Source organism: Mobula hypostoma, chromosome 14, assembly GCF_963921235.1.
Source record: "Mobula hypostoma chromosome 14, sMobHyp1.1, whole genome shotgun sequence".
Lineage (NCBI taxonomy): Eukaryota > Metazoa > Chordata > Chondrichthyes > Myliobatiformes > Myliobatidae > Mobula > Mobula hypostoma.
In genome coordinates, this window is record NC_086110.1 from 75489784 (window position 1) to 75509218 (window position 19435).

The 19435-nt window shown below is 49.8% G+C and overlaps 1 protein-coding gene across 1 annotated transcript; it reads right to left on the reverse strand.

Moving 5' to 3' along the window:
* Window positions 1-2347: 2347 nt before the first annotated feature.
* Window positions 2348-17606, reverse strand: rrad (Ras-related associated with diabetes). The gene is made up of 5 exons (XM_063067246.1): window positions 17468-17606; window positions 14903-15243; window positions 6365-6438; window positions 4815-5019; window positions 2348-3672 (listed from the first exon to the last, which is right to left on the reverse strand). The coding sequence occupies exons 2-5, from the start codon at window positions 15231-15233 to the stop codon at window positions 3395-3397; spliced, it is 888 nt and encodes a 295-aa protein (XP_062923316.1). The 5' UTR covers window positions 15234-15243; window positions 17468-17606; the 3' UTR covers window positions 2348-3394.
* Between the last annotated feature and the right edge of the window lie 1829 nt (window positions 17607-19435).

The window sequence follows — 19435 nt, forward strand, 5'->3', positions numbered from 1 at the left end:
GGAGGGATATGGTCTGTGTGCAGGTCAGTGGGACTAGGCAGAAAATGGTTCGGCACAGCCAAGAAGGGCCAAAAGGCCTGCTTCTGTGCTGTAGTTTAGTTTTCTATGGAGCTACAGAGGCCCAGGTTCTGCAAATTTTCAATCAGGATTGTGGGAATGATGGTATTAAATGCTGAGCTATAGTTGATGAACAGCATCCTGACATAGGTGTTTGTGTTGTCTAGGCTCTCGGTAGTCTAAAGCTGTGTGAAGAGCCATGGAGATCGCATCTGCCATTGACCTATTGTGGCGATAGGCAAATTGCAATGGGTCCAGGTCCTTGCTGAGACGGGAATTCAGTCTAGTCGTGATCAACCTCTCAAAGCATTTCATCACTGTCGATGTGAGTGCTACCGGGCGATAGTCATTAACGCAGCCCACATTACTCTTCTTTGGCACTGGTATGATTGTTGCCTTTTTGAAGCAAGTGGGAGCTTCCACCCATAGTAGAGAGAGAAAGAAAAGAGAGAGGGGGAAGAGGAGGAGAGTGAGAGAGAGAGGGTGAGAGAGAGGGGGGAGAGAGAGGGAGAAAGAGAGAGGGGAGGAGAGAGAGGAGGGGAGAGGGAGGGGGGTGAGAGAGAGAGAGAGAGAGAGAGAGAGAGAGATACAGATACAGAGAGAGACAGAGAGTAAAGAGGGCTATGTACTGAGGAAGTGCTGGCCAGGGCACTAAGGACAACAGACCTGCCCTTGGTAAGATAGTGTTTGTGGGATCCATTAGATCTGCCGTAGACTGACTGGACTCATCTCCCACCCATGAAAGGAGTTGGTATGCGGTCATAATATACGGATCATCCTCAAGCGACGAACTAGCACATCAGGGTGTTGGATGTGCTGCTGTTGTTTAAGATCATTACCAGTGATTCCAATCAGGACCACCAAATTTACCAGGATGGCCCTGGGCAAAGATAACCAAGGAGTGTGGGGCTCACACTTTTCCCCAGTGTGAGGGAGCTGGATTAATGTCAGTGGGGATACAGTCAGTGACACAGGGTACTGGGGGAGAGGGGTCACTGCGGGACAGTGTGGAGGGAGCTGGATTAATGTCAGTGGGGATACAGTCAGTGACACTGGATGCTGTGGGAAAGGGGTCACTGCAGGACGGTGTGGAGGGATGGGGGTGGATTAATGTCAGTGGGGATACAGTCAGTGACACGGGGTGCTGGGGGAGAGGGGTCACTGCGGGACGGTGTGGAGGGAGCTGGATTAATGTCAGTGGGGATACAGTCAGTGACACAGGGTACTGGGGGAAAGGGGTCACTGCGGGACGGTGTGAGGGAGCTGGATTAATGTCGGTGGGGATACAGTCAGTGACACTGGATGCTGTGGGAAAGGGGTCACTGCAGGACGGTGTGGAGGGATGGGGGTGGATTAATGTCAGTGGGGATACAGTCAGTGACACGGGGTGCTGGGGGAGAGGGGTCACTGCGGGACGGTGTGGAGGGAGCTGGATTAATGTCAGTGGGGATACAGTCAGTGACACAGGGTACTGGGGGAAAGGGGTCACTGCGGGACGGTGTGAGGGAGCTGGATTAATGTCAGTGGGGATACAGTCAGTGACAGGGCGCTGGGGGAGAGGGGTCACTGCGGGACGGTGTGGAGGGATGGGGGTATATTAATGTCAGTGGGGATACAGTCAGTAACACAGGGCACTGGGGGAGAGGGGTCACTGCGGGACGGTGTGGAGGGAGCTGGATTAATGTCAGTGGGGATACAGTCAGTGACACTGGATACTGTGGGAAAGGGGTCACTGCGGGACAGTGTGGAGGGATGGGGGTGGATTAATGTCAGTGGGGATACAGTCAGTGACAGGGCGCTGGGGGAGAGGGGTCACTGCGGGACGGTGTGGAGGGATGGGGGTGGATTAATGTCAGTGGGGATACAGTCAGTGACACAGGGCGCTGGGGGAGAGGGGTCACTGCGGGACGGTGTGGAGGGAGCTGGATTAATGTCAGTGGGGATACAGTCAGTGACACAGGGTACTGGGGGAGAGGGGTCACTGCGGGACGGTGTGAGGGAGCTGGATTAATGTCAGTGGGGATACAGTCAGTGACACTGGATGCTGTGGGAAAGGGGTCACTGCGGGACGGTGTGGAGGGATGGGGATGGATTAATGTCAGTGGGGATACAGTCAGTGACACAGGGTGCTGGGGGAAAGGGGTCACTGGGTGATAGTGTGGGAGAGGGGGCTGGATTAACATCAGCATAGAAACTATTGCTTTGCCGATCGTGTTGAATTATAAATGTTTTCCCCATTATGTTGTGAGTGTTCTTCCTACTAAAAAAAATCAGCATACACATTTGCAATGTCAAATAAATTTTATTTTAAATACAAAAATTTATATGTAAACAGTTAGGAAATCATTTGAATACAGTAATATTAAACAGAAATTAACCAGAGTGGACATAGCTGTGAACCGCAGTAATTATGTCTTATTGCTCATTTATTACTTTGTTTCTCACAGCTGTCCAACTGTTCTTTGATCATTCCACGATCAGGCGTCCATAGTGATGTACGAGCCTGCGCACGTCACATGTAGCCTGACAGGTGTGACCTCCCTTTAGTTTCCACTCACTCTGTCTAATTCCAATAAAATCTGCTCACAAACGCAATGTGCAATTACCCACGATGTCTCACCACTTCAGGAAATCAATGGCTGGGGCTGTTTAACTTCCCCTTTCCAGGGAGCGTAACCCCCGGTTCCAAAAATGCCCCGCAACTTCCCTCCGCTGATCCCCTACCCATCACACACTGGCACTGTCCCAGCACCAATTATAGGCTCTTCACTGACATACAGACAACTTCTGTGGAGGGGAATAAGCAGTCGACGTTTCGGGCAGGACCTTTCTTCATCAGGACTGGAAAGAAAGGGGGAAGAAGCCAGAAAGAGAAGCAGGGAGGAAAAAGGGAATGAGGGCAAGCTGACAAGGGTTAAGTGAGTCCAGGTGAGGGAGAAGCGTGGATGAAGTAAGAGGCTCGGAAGTGATAGGTGGATGAGGTAAAAGGTGATGAAGAAGGGATCTGATACGAGAGGCGAAGAGAAAAGGCTAAGGGGGAAGCAGAATGGAAAAAAAAAGAGGGAGGAGGGACGAGAGAGAAATTGATGTTTATGCCATCAGGTTGGAGGCTACTCTTCAGAATATGAGATGCTGCTCTTCACACCTGAGTACGGCCTCATCATGGCAATGGAGGGCGCAGGATCTTTCACTTCAGTCTTCAGAGCCATGTTGCACAGCTGGTTCCAAATGAACTCTGAGCAACAACATCTCACGCAACCCCCACCCTTCCCCACACCCCACCCCCACATGCACTCGAGGACACACAGGATGGCTGCTGTCAGGCCGGCAGTCTGCCTCAGAGGACAGACAGGTCGTGGCAGGACTTGGACTTCTGCTTGAAAGCCATCTTCTTGTTGTTTCTGGCCACGATCCGGCCCAGGAACCTCTTGGCCTTCTGTCCCACGCTCTCCCGCCGCTTGGAGTTTGCCAGCCGCCTCTCATTGTCCTCCTTGCTGTCTCTGCGCAGTCGGATCTGGCGGATGATGCCCTCAAACAGGTCGCGCACGTTGTGGTGCAGCGCCGCCGACGTTTCGATGAACTTGCAGTTGAAAACCACGGCACAGGACCTGCCCTCTGCAGAGAAACCACAAAGCCCATTCAGCATTGCAAAGATTAAAGATTAGCTTTCTTCGTCACAGCGAGATGCATCATTTGTGTCAACAACCACCACAGTCGAGGGTGTGTTGGGGGCAGCCGTACTTTATGTCCTTGGACTGTGGGAGGAGACGGGAACACCCGGAGGAAACCAACGCGGAGAATGTACAGACTTCTTATAGGCAGTGGCAGGAATTGAACCCCTATCACTGATCGTTAGTGCTGTGATAGCGATACTTTAACCGCTATGGTACTTTACTGTACTAACTGTAGGGTTAGCCGAGCACTTTACTGTGCCAGTGATCAGAAGAGTACCAGTGACACATCCAACCTTTGTAGCCACCCAAATACGGCGACCGTGTACCCCACGAATGCCAGGGATGAGCAATAGCTGTCACAAAACATAGAATATTACAGGCCTATCAGCCCACAATATGCGTCGAACTTTTAACCTACTCCAAGATCAATCTAATTTAGGGGTTCCCAACCTGGGATCCGGAGAGCTCTTGCTTAATAATATTAGTCCATGGCATAAAAAAGGTTGGGAACCCCTGATCTAACCCTTCCCTCCCATATAGCCCTCCATTTCTCTTTCATCCATGTGCCTACCTAACAGCCTCTAAAATGTCCCAAGTGCATCTGCCTCTACCACCACCCCTAGCAGTGTGTTCAACGCACCCACCACCCTGTGTAAAAAACCTACCTCTGACTTTCCTCCAAACACATTAAAATTATGCCCTCTCATATTAGCCATTTCTGCCCTGGTAAAAGGTCTGTGGCTGTCTATGCTTATTGTCATCTTATATGACTCTATCAAGTCTCCTCTCATTCTCCTTCACTCCAAAAAGAAAATCTCCAGCTCGCTCAAACATTCCTCGAAAAATATGCTCTCTAATCCAGGCAGCGTACTGGTAAGTCACCTCTGTTCTCTCTAAACCTTCCGCATCCTTCCTATCACAGTCCTTCCTTGGCCTAGGAGATATTCACACGTCTGGAAGGAACCAACCTCTCAGGAGGATCTGAACACTTGGGCCATTCTGAGAACATCACCCCAGGACTCAGACCCTTCCCTCAGGCTGAACACTGACCTCCCAATGTCGGAGTGTGGGACAGAAACTCACCATCCACTGACACCTCCCTGGACCGCACCAAGTCAGTCTTATTCCCGACCAGGATGATGGGAATGTCCTCTGTTTGCCTCACTCTCCTCAGCTGGATCCTCAGCTCAGAAGCCTTCTCGAAGCTGACCCTGTCGGTCACTGAGTACACAATGATGTACGCGTCTCCCAGCTTCATGCAGTGATCACGGATCCAGTTAGTGTCATCCTTGAAGGGTGAGCAAAGGGTTTAATTAGTCACTGGATTATTGTTCACGTACACTGCGATACAGTGAAAAGATTCTCATTTTATTCACTGTTTTCCTTAGAGATACAGTGCAGAACAGGCCTTTCCAGCCCACTGAGCTGTGCACCCAGCAACCCACCGATTTAACCCTAGCTTAATCACAGGCCAATTAATTTACTAATCGGTACATCTTTGGACAGTGGGAGGAAATCGGAGCACCTGGAGGAAAGTTTTTACGTTCTCGCTGGGGAGAACATACAAACTTTCTTACGGGGGATGCCAGATTTGAACTCTGAATTGTGACACCTTAATGTATAAAACCACGCAGACGTGGTCAAGAGGTTCAGTTGTTGGTCAGACCAAACATCAGAATGGGGAAGAAATGTGATTTAAGTGACTTTGACTGTGGAATGATTGCCGGTGCCAGATGGGGTGATTTGACTATCTCTTAAACTGCTGAACAGCTGGGATATACTTGTTCCACAGTCTCTGGAGTTTGCAAGGAATGGTGCAAAAAAAAACAAAAAGCATCCAGTGGGTGGCTGCTCTGTGGGTGAAAGTGCCTTATTAATGAGGTCAAAGGAGAACGGCCAGACTGGTTCAAGCTGACAGGAAGGCGACAGTAACTCAAATAAACACATGTTACAATAATGGTGTGAAAAGAGCATCTCTGAATGCACAACACATCAAACCTTGAAGTGGATGGGCGACAGCAGCTGAAGACCACGGACATACACTCAGTGGCCACTTTATTAGGTACAGGAGGTATCTAACAGAGCGGTCACTCAATCTAAGTATGAAGGTAATGCAAAATAAAGCCAGAATGTAGAATATAGCGTTATGGAGAAAGCGCAGTGCGGGAACAGAAGGGCAGCACAGTAGCAGAGTGGTTATATAGCGCTTTACATGTCCGCGATTGGGGCTCAGTTCCACCTCATCTGTAAGGAGTTTCTACGTTTTCCCTGTGACCACATGGGTTTCCTCAGAGTTTCATCCCACATTTTAAAGATGTACAGGTTAGAAAGCTGTGGACAAGCTATGTTGGTGCTGAAAGCAGAGTAACACTTGCAGGCTGCCCCCAGCACAGCCTCTGACTGTGTTAGTTGTTGACCCAAATGACTGATTTCACCGAATGTTTTGATGTACGTGTGATGAACAAAGTATCCGGAGTTGCCGGAGTTGGGTCTTTATTTATGCTGGCTGCTTTACTGAGGCAGTGAGAACTATGGCGTACGTAGAAAGACCACGTGGAGCCATATGAGGGGAATGAGAAAGCAGCAATGAGAGGTTTGTGGTGAGTCTGGGACAACCCAGAACGAGAACTAACCTGCTCCCAGACATCAAAGACAAGAAGATTGGCTTCCTCCCCATCCACTATGATCGATCTGTCAAAAGTGTCTCCTGGAAAAAAGAAGGTGGGATTTAGACTGGGAGTACAATATAGAACCTTGCAGCAGAAGTGGTGAATGTGGTTTTGATTTCAGCATTTACAAGAAGTTTAGATAAGTACATGAATGGGAGGGCCATGGAGAGCTATCATCCGGGTGCAAAGCAAGATGTCTTGATAGAATAATAGTTCAGCATAGACTAGGCAGGCCAAATGGCCTGTTTCTGTACCGTAGTGTTCCATGACTCTAACAATGAACATTACAGAAAGTGTAGACTCTTTGGCCCACAATGTTATTTCAATCTTTTAACCTACTCCAATGTTGATCTCACCCTCCCCTTCCATTAAGCCATCCATTTTCCTTTCATCTATGTGCCCATTTGAGAGTTTCCAAGAGTTGAATGACAGATACTGCAGCACACTAGTGCTGATGTCATCAAACAGCCTAGCCCTTCCTGGCACCACTCTTGTACTCAACCCTTCTTACGATAAAGAACAACCTACCGTTTACCTTGCTGCTGATACTATGCACCAAGTCCTGGAGGGATGTACATGAGGACATTCCCATTGCTACCATCAAGGAGGAGGTACAGCAGCCTGAAGACACACACTCAACGATTCAAGAACAGCATCTTCCCTTCTGTCATCAGATTTCTGAATGGACAATGAACTCATGAACATTACCTCACTACTTTTTTTGATGTTTCGAGCCGAGGTCCTTCATGAGTCCTGATGAAGGGTCTCGGCCCGAAACGTTGACTGCTTACTCTTTTCCATAGTTCCTCCGGCATTTTGTGTGTATTGCTTTGATTTTTAGCATCTGCAAATTTCAAACCTGCAAATAAGTGGGGTGCTGTAGTACTCTGGCGTACTGACCTCCACCTTGCTGAGGCCCAGAAGCAACTCTCAGACACCTCCTCTTACTTACCCCTCGAATAGAACCCCACTAAGGAACACCAGGCCATTGTCTCCCACACCATCACCAACTTTATTGACTCTGGGGATCTCCCATTCACTGCCTCCAACCTCATAGTTACCTCACCCCACATCTCCCGTTTCTACCTCCTACCCAAGATCCACAAATCTGCTTGTCCAGGTAGACCCATTGTTTTAGCTTTTTCCTGCCCCACAGAACTTATATCTGCATACCTCGACTCTGTTCAGTCCCTTCCCACTTACATCCATGACACCTCACACTCTCTGGATCTTTTCAACGATTTCAAGTTCCCTGGCCCCCCCTTAATCTGATTTTTACAATGAATGTCCAGTCCATATACACCTCTATTCCCCCACCAGGAAGACCTCAAAGCTCTTTATTTCTTTCTGGACACCAGACCCAACCAGTTCCCCTCCACCACCACTCTCCTCTGCCTAGTGGAATTTGTCCTCACTCTAAACAATTTCTCCTTTGGCTCCTTCCACTTCCTTCAAACAAAAGGTATAGCCATGGGCTCTTGCATGGATCCCAGCTATGCCTGCCTGTTCGTCAGCTATGTGGAACAGTCTACATTCCAAGCCTACACTGGTGACCGTCCCGCACCTTTCCTACGCTTCATCAACAACTGCATTGATGATGCTTCCTGCACCCATGCAGAACTCAACCACTTCATCCACTTTGCCTCCAACACTACCCTGCCCTCAAATTTACCTGGTCTATTTCCAATATCTCCTTCCCCTTCCTCAATCTCTCTGTCTCTATCTCTGAAAACAACTTATCTACTGATATCTATTACAAACCCATGGACTCTCACAGCTACCTGAACCATACCTCCTCCCACCCTGTTACTTGTAAAAACGCATTCCCCTTCCCTCAATTTATCCATCTCCAGCGCATCTGCCCTCAGGATGAGGCTTTTCATTCCAGAACGAAGGAAATGTCCTCCTTCTTCAAAGGAAGGGGCTTCCTTTCCTCCACCATCAATGCTGCCCTGAATCGCATGTCCTCTATTTTACGCACGTTAGCCCTCATCCCATCTTCCCTCCACTTTACCAGGGATACGGTTCCCCTTGTCAACACCGACCACCCCGTCAGTCTCCTCATCCAGAACATAATTCTCCGAAACTTCTGCATCTCCAACAGGATCCCACCACCAAGTACATCTTTCCCTTTCCCCCACTTAATGCTTTCCACAGGCATCACTCCCTACATAACTCCCTTATCCATTCATCCCTCCCCACTGATCTCCCTCTAGGCACTTATCCTTGCAAGCGGAACAAGTGCTTCATCTGTCCCTACACCTCCTTTCTCACTACCATTGAGGAGCCCAGACAGTCCTTCAAGGTGAGGCGACCTGTGAGTCTGTTGGGACATCCTATATATCGATGAGACCCAACATGGATTGGGAGACCACTTCACTGAGCACCTACGCTCCATCCGCCAGAAGAAGTGGGATCTCCCAGTGGTCACCCATTTTAATTCCACTTCCTATTCCAATTCCAATATGTCTACCCATGGCCTCCTCCACTGTCGCGATGAGGCCACACTTAGATTGGAGGAACAATATCCTATATTCTGTCTAGGTAGCTTCCAACCTGATGGCATGAACATCAATTTCTTGAACTTCCAGTAATGCACCCACTTCACCATTCTTATCCTCTCTTCCCTCTCTCACCTTATCTCCTTGCCCACCCATTGCCTCCCTCTGGTGCTCCTCCCTCCTTTTCTTTCTCTCATGGCCTTCTGTCCTCCTCTATCAGACTACCCCTTCTCCAGCCCTGCATCTCTTTCACCAATCGACTTCCCAGCTCTTTACTTCATCCCTCCCCCTCCAAGTTTCACCTATCACCTTGTGGTTCTCTCTTCCCTCTCTCCCCCCAGCTCTTTCATCTATTCCTCATCTTTTTTTTTCCCTTCAGCCCTGCCGAAGGGTCGCGGCCCAAAACATCAACTGTACTCTTTTCCATAGACGCTACCTGGCCTGCTGAGTTCCCCCAGCATTTTGTGTGTGTTGCTCGGATTTCCAGCATCTGCAGATCTTCTCTTGTTTGTGATTCAATCGCTATTTTTTTCTTTTTTTTGCTCTTTTTGCACTACTTATTTAATTAAAATTTATATATGGTATTTCTTATCGTAATTTATAGTTTTTATTACTACGTATTGCACTGTACTGTGGCCACAAAACAGTAAATTTTGCGACATGTCGGTGACATTAGACCTGATCCTGATTCTGAGGGCAACACGGCCACTAACCATGGCCACCACTTACTCCTGCCCACACTGCTCCAGAATATATGGATCTTGGATTGGCCTCTACAACCACCCAAGGGCCCACCAATAGACAAGCCCTTAAAAGAGCTTTGTACTTAACTTGGGTGATTGCACTGCTCCTGCAAAAGGATACTCGTCCCTTCCATCTGTCACCCTTTGAAACCATAGATCTGACATTTTTCATCCATCTGTGGCCTTCACCTATTTACTTATCCCGTCTCTATCCCACTGATCCCCTCCTGCAACTTCCTCACAGCATACCACAAACCAAATGTCAGATCCCAGTCATGCAGTGGAATCCTCAAGATCTGGCATCATTGGCACAGACAACCATCATGGTCCACCTCACTGCCCTCGAGAAGATAGGGGTGTCCCACCTTCCTCATTTGCTGCAGTCCTCCTGGTGAAGGTGTGCCCTCAGAGCCTTTGCAGAGGAAATTCCAGGACTTAGACCTAGCCATTCCCAAGACACACAGTGGTGATCTCAGCGACTACATTGAAAGGCCTAGATAGAGTGGATGTGGAGAGGATGTTTCCTATAGTCAGGGAGTCTAAGACCCAAGGGCACAGCCTCAGAAAGGAAAGACATACTTCTAGAAAGGAGATGTGGTGGAATTTCTTTAGCCAGAGGGTGTTGAGTCTGTGGAATTCATTGCCACAGATGGCTGCGGAGGCCAAATTATTGAGTATATTTAAAGTGGAGGTTGATAGGTTCTTGACTTGTCAGTGCATCAAAAGTTGGAGTTAGGGTTAGGGAAGGCAGAAGAATGGGGTTTGGAGGGATAATAAATCAGCTACTACTGAATGAGAGTGCAGACTCGATGGGCTAAATGGCAAAATTCTGCTCATCTATCTTATGGACTAGAACCTATTGTAAACCCTCAACCAGAGGATTGTGGTAACTTGGTTTATTATTGTCACATGTACCAAGATACAGTGAAAAGTCTATTCATAGAGATCATTACACTGTGCATCAGGGTAGGACAAGGGAAAACAATAACAGAATGCGGCATAAAGTGTTGCATTTACAGAGAGAGTGCAGTGCAGGCAGGCAACAAGTTGTAAGGGCCATAACAAGGTAGATTGTGAAGTTAAGAGTCTAATTTATTGTACGAGGGAAGCATTTAACTCTGCCATGGATGTACTCAAGCCTGACTGCAGAAGGCAGAGGGTTGGACATGGGGCTGGCAATCCCATCCTGTAAAAACCCAGAGCTACAGGAACACCAACAGGAGCTCCAAGGACCTCATCCCTGGGAGAGGAAGGATCTTCGCCTGGAAGACCGATGAAGTTGTGTGGTGAAAGCAGAAGGCACAGGGCTGATCACCCTTCTGTCGGCCCAGGACAGAGGCCTCTGACGAGCTGCTGTCAGCAGCCTGGGGGCGATGTCAGCACCCCGAACATAGTAGGGCTAATGGGCTTATGAAGGAAAAGGAAACTGTTTAATAGTCTTATAACAGGAGAGAATCTGTCCTTGAGCCTGGTGGTACGTGCTTTCTGACTTTCGTATCTTCTGCCTGACGCAAGAGCAGAGATGAAAGTATATCCGGGGTGGGTGGGTCTTTGATTACCCTGGCTGCACCACATGCCTATTGCCTTCCTGCAAACACCAGGAATTCTGCAGATACTGGAAATTCAAGCAACACACATCAAAGTTGCTGGTGAAAGCAGCAGGCCAGGCAGCATCTCCAGGAAGAGAATGCGGAGTAAAGGGCTGCAGTTCTCTTCCTAGAGATGCTGCCTGGCCTGCTGCGTTCACCAGCAACTTTGATGTGTATTGCCTTCCTGACCTGTTTCTAGAATATTCCTCCCACTGTGCAACTTGGGCAAAGTCAAGTTAATTTTTTAATTAAACCAAAATTTTTGCTCTCTTTATTTAGTTTACTACTTACTTAATTTATTTTTACATTTCTTATTGTAATTGATATTTCATGTATTGCACTTCACTACTGCTGAAAAACAACAAACTTCACAACCCACAGTACATCAGTGATATTAAACCTGATTCTGATTCTGAAAATTGAGCAAAAAACATTGCAGATAAAATGCTGGAGGAATTCACGGGTCAGGTAGCATCTATGGAGAGGAATAAACAGTCACTATCTCAGGCTGAGACCCTTCATCAGGGAGGGATGGAGGGAGAAGAGGCCAGAATAAGGAGGTTGGGGGAGGGGAAGGACGACACATTGAAGGTAGAGCTAGGTGGATGGGAGAGGGGAGGGGATTAAGTGGCAATCTGGGATGTGATAGGTGGAAAAGGTAAAAGGCTGAAGAAGGAATATGATAGGAGAGGAGAGTGGACCATGGGAGAAAGGGAAGGAGGAGGGGCACCAGGGAGAGGTGATAGGCAGGTGAGGAGAAGAGATAAGAGGCCAGAGTGGGGAATTGAAGAAGAGAGAAGGGGGAGGAAGAAAACATTTACCAGAAGGAGAAAATGCTGAAAATCTGAAATAAGTGCAGATATTTGCAAATATTCCACTGGGATTAATGGGATCAGCCTCTTGCACTGTGGACTGAGGCTGTTTTATGTAGGAGTCTCCATCTCTCCATCACTGAAGAGATCCTGTTTAAGATCCATCAATTATTTACGGCTGAGATTAAAGTAGCTGTTGGGGAAACCCTGATCTCAGGCAGTGGGTTCTATTAATATCTCCAGCAAACTTTGCAATTTACTGCCCAGCCTCAGGAGATGGAGAGATCAGGGCCAATTTTAACCGTCAATAAAATGCTCAAGTTTCCAGCATGACTGAGCTGCAACAGTGTGTGCGGAAACCCCAGCCGGAGGAAGGAGGAGAGGACAGGATACTTGGCTTTCTTCTAGAACATGGAGAACATAGAACAACACAGACAAAATGCTGACCCAGTCCTGATGAAGGGTCTCAGTCTGAAACATCGACTCTTTATTCCCCTCCGTTGATGCTGCCTGACCTGCTGAGGTCCTCCAGCATTTTGTGTGAGTTGCCCAAGACTTCCAGTATCTGCAGAATCTCCTGTGTTTACATTACTGTACAGTACAGGCCCTTCAGCCCACAATATTGTACTGACCCTTTAACCTACTCTAAGATCAATCTAACCCTTTCCTTCCACAGAGTTCTTCATTTTTCTATCATCCATATGCCTATCTAAGACTATGTTTAATGTATCTGTCTCTATCGTCACCCCTGGCAGTAGTTTCTGCACACCCATCACTCTCGGTGTAAAAAAAAGTTACCTCTGACATATCCCTATACTTTCCTTCAATCACCTTAAAATTATTCCTCCTTGCATTAGCCATGTCCGCCCTGGGAAAAAGTCTCTGGCTGTGCACTCTATTGCCTAATCATCTTATACACCTCTATCAAGTCACCCCTCATCCTCCTGATTTCATCGGTTTCTCTGAGAAGCCAGGGCCAAACCTTGCCAGAGTCACCTACAGTGATTACATTCACCCTGCCCACATCAGGGAGCTGGATCGAGGTTGGGCTCTCGGTGGCACAGGTGGCAAGTTAATGACAGCAGCAGTGAGACAGTGGGTGGGGAATGACTACAGACCACAGCTCTCCCTGGGATAGCCAATACCGCCAGGAGTTCACAGATACCTTCCCGAGTCTGGGCATGCAGATGTACGCTCTTTTCCCCTATTGCCATATTGACATTCACCGGGTCCCATTATACAGGGCGCTTTCCATATTTCCTCTAGCTATTTCTGTTTCTGTATCTGTCTCCCTCTCTTCTTTCTCTGCCCTCCTCTCTCTCTGCCCCCCTCTCTCTGCCCCTCTCTCCGCCCCCGCTCTCTCCTGCTCTCTGTCTCACCCCTCTCTCTCTGCTCCCCTCTCTCCCCGTCTCTATTTCACCCCCTCTCTCTCTGCCCTCCTCTCCGCCCTCTCTCCCTGCCTCTCCCCCTCTCTATCTCACCCCTCTCTCTCTGCCCCCTTCCCATTCTCTCTCTGCTCCCCTCTCTCTCTCTCACAGTTCCAACATTATTCACAAATCTTGCTCCCCAAGCACTCGCTTCCTCCACCAGCAGCACACCGTGGCTGCAGATGCAACTGCCGTTGCTCACCTAGTCTGACTCAACAACCCATCCCTCACACATAACCACAAACACCAGCAGAGACAAGGGCAGTGGGAACGAAAAACATAACCACCTGCAGCTTCCCCACCGAGTCCCACACCATCACACAAAATATTCTCCCCATTTCTTCTGTTCCATCTTGACAACGTCTCTCTCATTCTCTGTCTGTGTGGAACTATTAATCTGCTTAGTCCAATTGACACAAACCATGGCCAATGCCCCCCATACCCCTCCCATCCATGAACTTTTCCAAATTTCTCTTAAATGTTGAAATCAGACTAGCATCCACCATCTCCACTGGCAGCTCATTGCACACCTGCACCTCTCTCTATGAAGCCCATCCCCTTATGTTCCCCTAAAACATTTCTCCTTTCACCCTTAACCCATGATCTCTAGTTCTGGTTTCACCCAACCTCAGTAGAAAAAACCTGCTTGTATTTACCCTATCTATACCCCTCACATTTGTGTACACCTCTATCAAATCTCCCCTCATTCTCCTGCACTCAGGGGAATAATTTCCTAACCTATTGATCTTTTCCCTATAACTCAGGTCCCAGTATTTTTACCTCCTCTGACACCTCTCTCTCCCCCTTCTTTCCCTTTTCTCTCTTTCCCTCCTCCTGCTGCCCCTCTCTTTCTCTGGTTTCTCCTTCCCCTCCTCCCTGACTCTCCTGCCCCTTCTTCCACACACGAACCTCCCTCCATCTCTACACCCCCTCTCTCCCTCCATCCATCTACTCTTCCCTCCTTTCCTCCCTTCTTCCATCTCTCAACTTTCCCTCCTCCCTCCATCTCTCCATCTTCTGTAAGGAGTTTGTACACTCTCCCCATGATTGTGTGGGTTTCCTCCACATGCTCTGGTTTTCTCCCACAGTTCAAAGATGTACCTGCTGGTAGGTTAATTGGTCATTGTAAGTTGTCCCGTGATTAGGCCAGGGTTAAAGCAGTGGCTCCAATGGCTGGAAGGACCTGTTGCACACTGTATTTCAATAAATCTCCTCCATCCTTCTCGTTCTCCCTCCACCCCATCTCTCCAGCTTTACCCTCCTCCACCTCCCTCCATTCATCTCCTTCCCCTCCCCATCTCTCCAGCTTTACCCTCCTTCATCTCACTCGTTCCATCTCCTCCTCCCTATCTCTCCAGCTTTACCCTCCTCCATTTCGCCCGTTCATTCTCCCCTCCTCTCCCCACGCCAGCGCTTTGCTCCACACCCACCTCTTCCTTCCGCTTCCTGAGGTTCGCCATCCTCCACGCCCCCGAATATCCGCGCTAGGGTGGTCTTGCCCACTCCGTGGCCCCCGAGCAGGATCACCTTGTAGGGGCTGGAGGACTCGCTGCCGCTAGAGGTGACCGAGTCCGAGGAGCCGGGGGTCCAGATGCCGGGATGTGGTTGCCCGGAGCGGCGGGACAGCGGACAGACGTTCCCCGCCTGCAGATCCCGCTCGTCCACCGGCATACTCCGCCGGTGCAGCTGATGAACGTGTAACGGCGTGCTGCCCCTTCGCTTGTCCAGAGCGCGGCCTCGGTCCGTCCGGTTCAGCGTCATATTGTCCGCTCTGTGGGGACAGGGGGAGAGGAGACAGGAGGGTTAGGGGGAGGAATGCGGGGAGCGAGAGAGAGGAGGAGGGAGCGGATTGAGTGGAGGGGGGCGAAGGGAGAGAAATCGGGGAGGATGGGAAACGAAATAAAGCGAGGGAGGGGAAGGATTGGGGGAGAGGGCGAGAGATAGTGAAGGGCGGGAAGAGCGACGGTAGACGAGGGAAGAGGGAAGGAGGAGAGGGGAGAAGCAGGGGTGAGAAAGCAGCGAGCATGAGGGAAGAGGAAGAGATAGTGGAGAGGGGTGGAAGAAACGGGGAAGGGAGAGGAAAAGAGAGCGTGGAGAGTCCGTGAGGGTGGGGAGGAGAGGGGGAGGGAGAGTCGGGAAGAGAGAGAGGGAGGGAAAACGGGTGAGGATGGGGTAGGGAGTGTTGAGGAGGGGAGAGGGAAGGGGAAAGTGAAGATGAGCGAAGGGGAGAGGTGAGGGAGGGGGAGTAGTGGGATTACAGGACAAAAGGGGTGAGAGGAGAAAAGATGTTGGGAGAGGGAGTGGGGAGGGAACAGGAGGGAGAGAATTAGAGGTTGAGGAGAGATCCCTTTCGAGCCCGTAATGCTGCGTTTGGTGTAGGGACCCAATCCCCAGATTCCAACGACAAACAACTGGCAGTACCGCTGGACTGGTGTTCTCCATAATAAACGAACCAAAAATTCAGCAGTGACTAAAATAGGGGTGAGGGAGCGCCGCGCCGAGGGAGCTCCCTTTGAGACGGACAAGTCCTGCCGGAGCTGCGACTGGTCGGTCTGATCTAGGGTCGCGGTTCTCCGGCTGACTGCTAGCCGAATGGCCTCCCCACACAGAGCGAGCGTGTGGTCCGTCGGCCGGCCTGGGAAGTGCCGAGAGTTACTGTCTTTGGCGAGGTGAGGAAGCTCACCCGTGCTCCCGGTCCACACCGCCCAGTCCCCGGGAAGGACGGCCAGCTTGGCCGGCCACGTTCGTCGTCTCCACCCCAGGTGCAGCAGGGAGTGGGGGGGGGGGTGGTTAAGGACATGTCGGGGGGGGGGTTAAGGACATATCAGGGATGGGGAGAGACGGGTGGGTCACCTGGTCAAAAGCTGAGACACAGAGGGAGGAATACAAACTGCCGAGAGAAACTCGAACAGCGTCTATAGGGAAAGATGGATTGGGGATCTGGCGCCCAGAACTTTAATCCTTAATGAGGATTTCCCCACTCATAATTTTACATACCTCATCAAATCTCTCTCTCTCACACTGCCTCTCTCTCTCTCTCTCACGCTGCCTCTCTCTCTCTCTCTCACACTGCCTCTCTCTCTCTCTTACTGCCTCTCTCTCACACTGCCTCTCTCTCTCACTCACTGTCTCTCTCTCTCTCTCTCTCTCTCTCTCACACACACACACACACTCACACACACACACACACACACACACAGATGGGTCTAGGAAGCGATCGGAGTTTCAATCGCAAGTAGATAAAACCCCTCTCTCTGTGACCCCTAGAGACAGAGTCTGCCAGAATCTTTTCCCCAGGGTAGAAATGTCGAACACCAGAGGACACGCATTTATGGGTGGTGTGTGGGGGGGGGCGGTCAAGTTGAACAGAGGCATCGTCTTCGGGATAAAACAGGGGAATAAGGAAAGACGGGGTGGGGAGGGGGGAAGAATAGGTTCCGAACCCCTTGAAGGTCGAAGGAACTGTTGGGGTACGAGGCAGAGAGCGGTGCCGGGGAGATGTTACCAGACAGAGCATGTTTACTGCGGGGACATATAATCGAAGGGGGTAGAGACGGGGGCCAGAGAAGACTGTCTCCCTGGGTAGGGGGACAGCGCCAATGAGGGAGGAAGGCTCCTGCTCGACACAGCCTCGGGAAAGCCTGGGCAACCCGCCTCTCCCGTCAGAAGCATCTCCCTCCGTGGCGGAGTGCATTCCCCAGCCGCGCTCGCAGCTTCTTCGAGCAGCCGGGGATCGCAATCTTTTCCCCGTCTCCGAGTCATCGGTGTCCCCGCTCCGACAACCCACGCGGCCAACTCCGCTCCTGTCCTTCAGCGATTAATACGGGATTAACAGATTCCTCGGGGTCCGCAAACCAAGGGGAAGAAACGCGTTGAGAGAGAGAGAAGAAAGGTGCCCGGGTCCGTCGCATTAATTCCTGGTTGGGTGTGGAAAGGGGGTCTTCGGCAGTAAGGAGACGTGTTACCCAGAGTCCGTCTCCCGGGCCCGTTCCTACCTGTGTATGTGAATCAATCGATCAATCTTCTCCCTGCCTGGCCGGTGTCCTACCAGTGTCTGTCTGCCCTCTGGAAGCTCCGCTCTATTTATGCTCCCCAGCCGCTGAAGTCAGCCTGACATCACGCCTCTCCATTAGCCTGCCCGGCCGCCCAGAATAGCTAGCAGCCAGCAGCCCCGCGCTGGGCAAGGCGCCCTCCCACCTCCCCCGCCCACCGCACTGCCGGCTGCAGCCCAGACCTCGGTCGTTATCATGGGAGGTATCATGACACCGGGAATTCCCTGCTGGGATCAGGATACCCTCTGGCAATAGCTCCTGCTGGGATCTGGGTACCCTCCTGGCAATAATTCTTGTTGGGACTGGGAATTCCTGAAGGCACTGGGGAAACCCTGCTGGAAATAGGAATTACTGCTGGCATCTGCGTATCCTCCTAGCAGGCACTAGGAATTCCTGCTGGGATAATGTTTCTGTTTATACTGGGAACATGAGTTGGGATTGGGATTTCTAGCTGGGATTAGCATACCCTCCTGACAGTGGAAATTCCAAATGGGATTGAGAATTTCTGATGGGATTGAGAATTTCTGGTGGGATTGGGAATTCCTGCAGGTGCTGGGAATTCCTACTAGAATGGGAATTCCTTCTGGGATTTGGAATTCCTGATTCTGCTGGGAATCCCATTTGGAGTCCTTGCCAGCACTGGAAATTCCTGTAGGACTGAGAATTCCAGCTGGCATAGGCAATTCCCACAGGTACTGGAATTTTCCTGTTATATCCTGGTGGGACTGGGATTTTCTCCAGGGCAGGAGGTGGGATGGGAATTACAGTCAAGGAGGGGTGATAATTGGTGAAGGTGACATCCTTGGCAATAGGATTAGGGTATTTAGGTAATTAGCTGTTGGTGCTTCAGGTGTGATTCAAGATCATTTATTGTCATTTGTAAGCACACACATAATTAGAACAAAATTATTGTTACTCTAGAAAGGGGTTTGTTTTGTTGTTGTTGTTGTTTGTATTGTTCTGCTGAACGTTGTGGTCTTGCTATGTGTGCACCAGAGTGTGTGGCAACACTTGTGGGCTGCCCCCAGCACGCCCTTGAGTGTGCTAGTTGTTAACACAAACGATGTATTTCACTGTATGTTTTAATGGACATGATCAATCAGAAGCTTCCATGATGCAGAACAGCGGACCCACTAGTCATAACCAAGTCCTGATAGAAGGCTTAATAGGGCTTTGGTCAGGCCACATGGAGTATTATGAGCAGATTTGGGGCCCTTATCTAAGAAAAGATGTACTGGCAATGGAGAGGGTTCAGAGGATGTTCACGAGAATTATTCTGGGAATGAAAGGGTTAACATATGAGGAGCTTTTGAAGGCTCAGGGCCTGTACTCACTGGGGTTTAGCAGAATGAGGGGGATTGCATTGAAATCCCCTCCATGTTGATATTATGTTGATATTAAGGGAGAGGAGGTGTTGGAGTTGTTAAAATACATTAGGACGGATAAGTCCCCAGGGTCTGACGGAATATTCCCCAGACAGCTCCATGAAGTGAGGGAAGAGATTGCTGAGCCTCTAGCTAGGATCTTTATGTCCTCGTTATCTATGGGAATGGTACCGGAGGATTGGAGGGAAGCGAATGTTGTCCCCTTGTTCAAAAAAAGTAGTAGGGATAGTCCGGGTAATTATAGACCAGTGAGCCTTACGTCTGTGGTGGGAAAGCTGTTGGAAAAGATTCTTAGAGATAGGATCTATGGGCATTTAGAGAATCATGGTCTGATCAGGGACAGTCAGCATGGCTTTGTGAAGGGCAGATCGTGTCTAACAAGCCAGATAGAGTTCCTTGAGGAGGTGACCAGGCATATAGATGAGGGTAGTGCAGTGGATGTGATCTATATGGATTTTAGTAAGGCATTTGACAAGGTTCCATATGGTAGGCTTATTCAGAAAGTCAGAAGGCATGGGATCCAGGG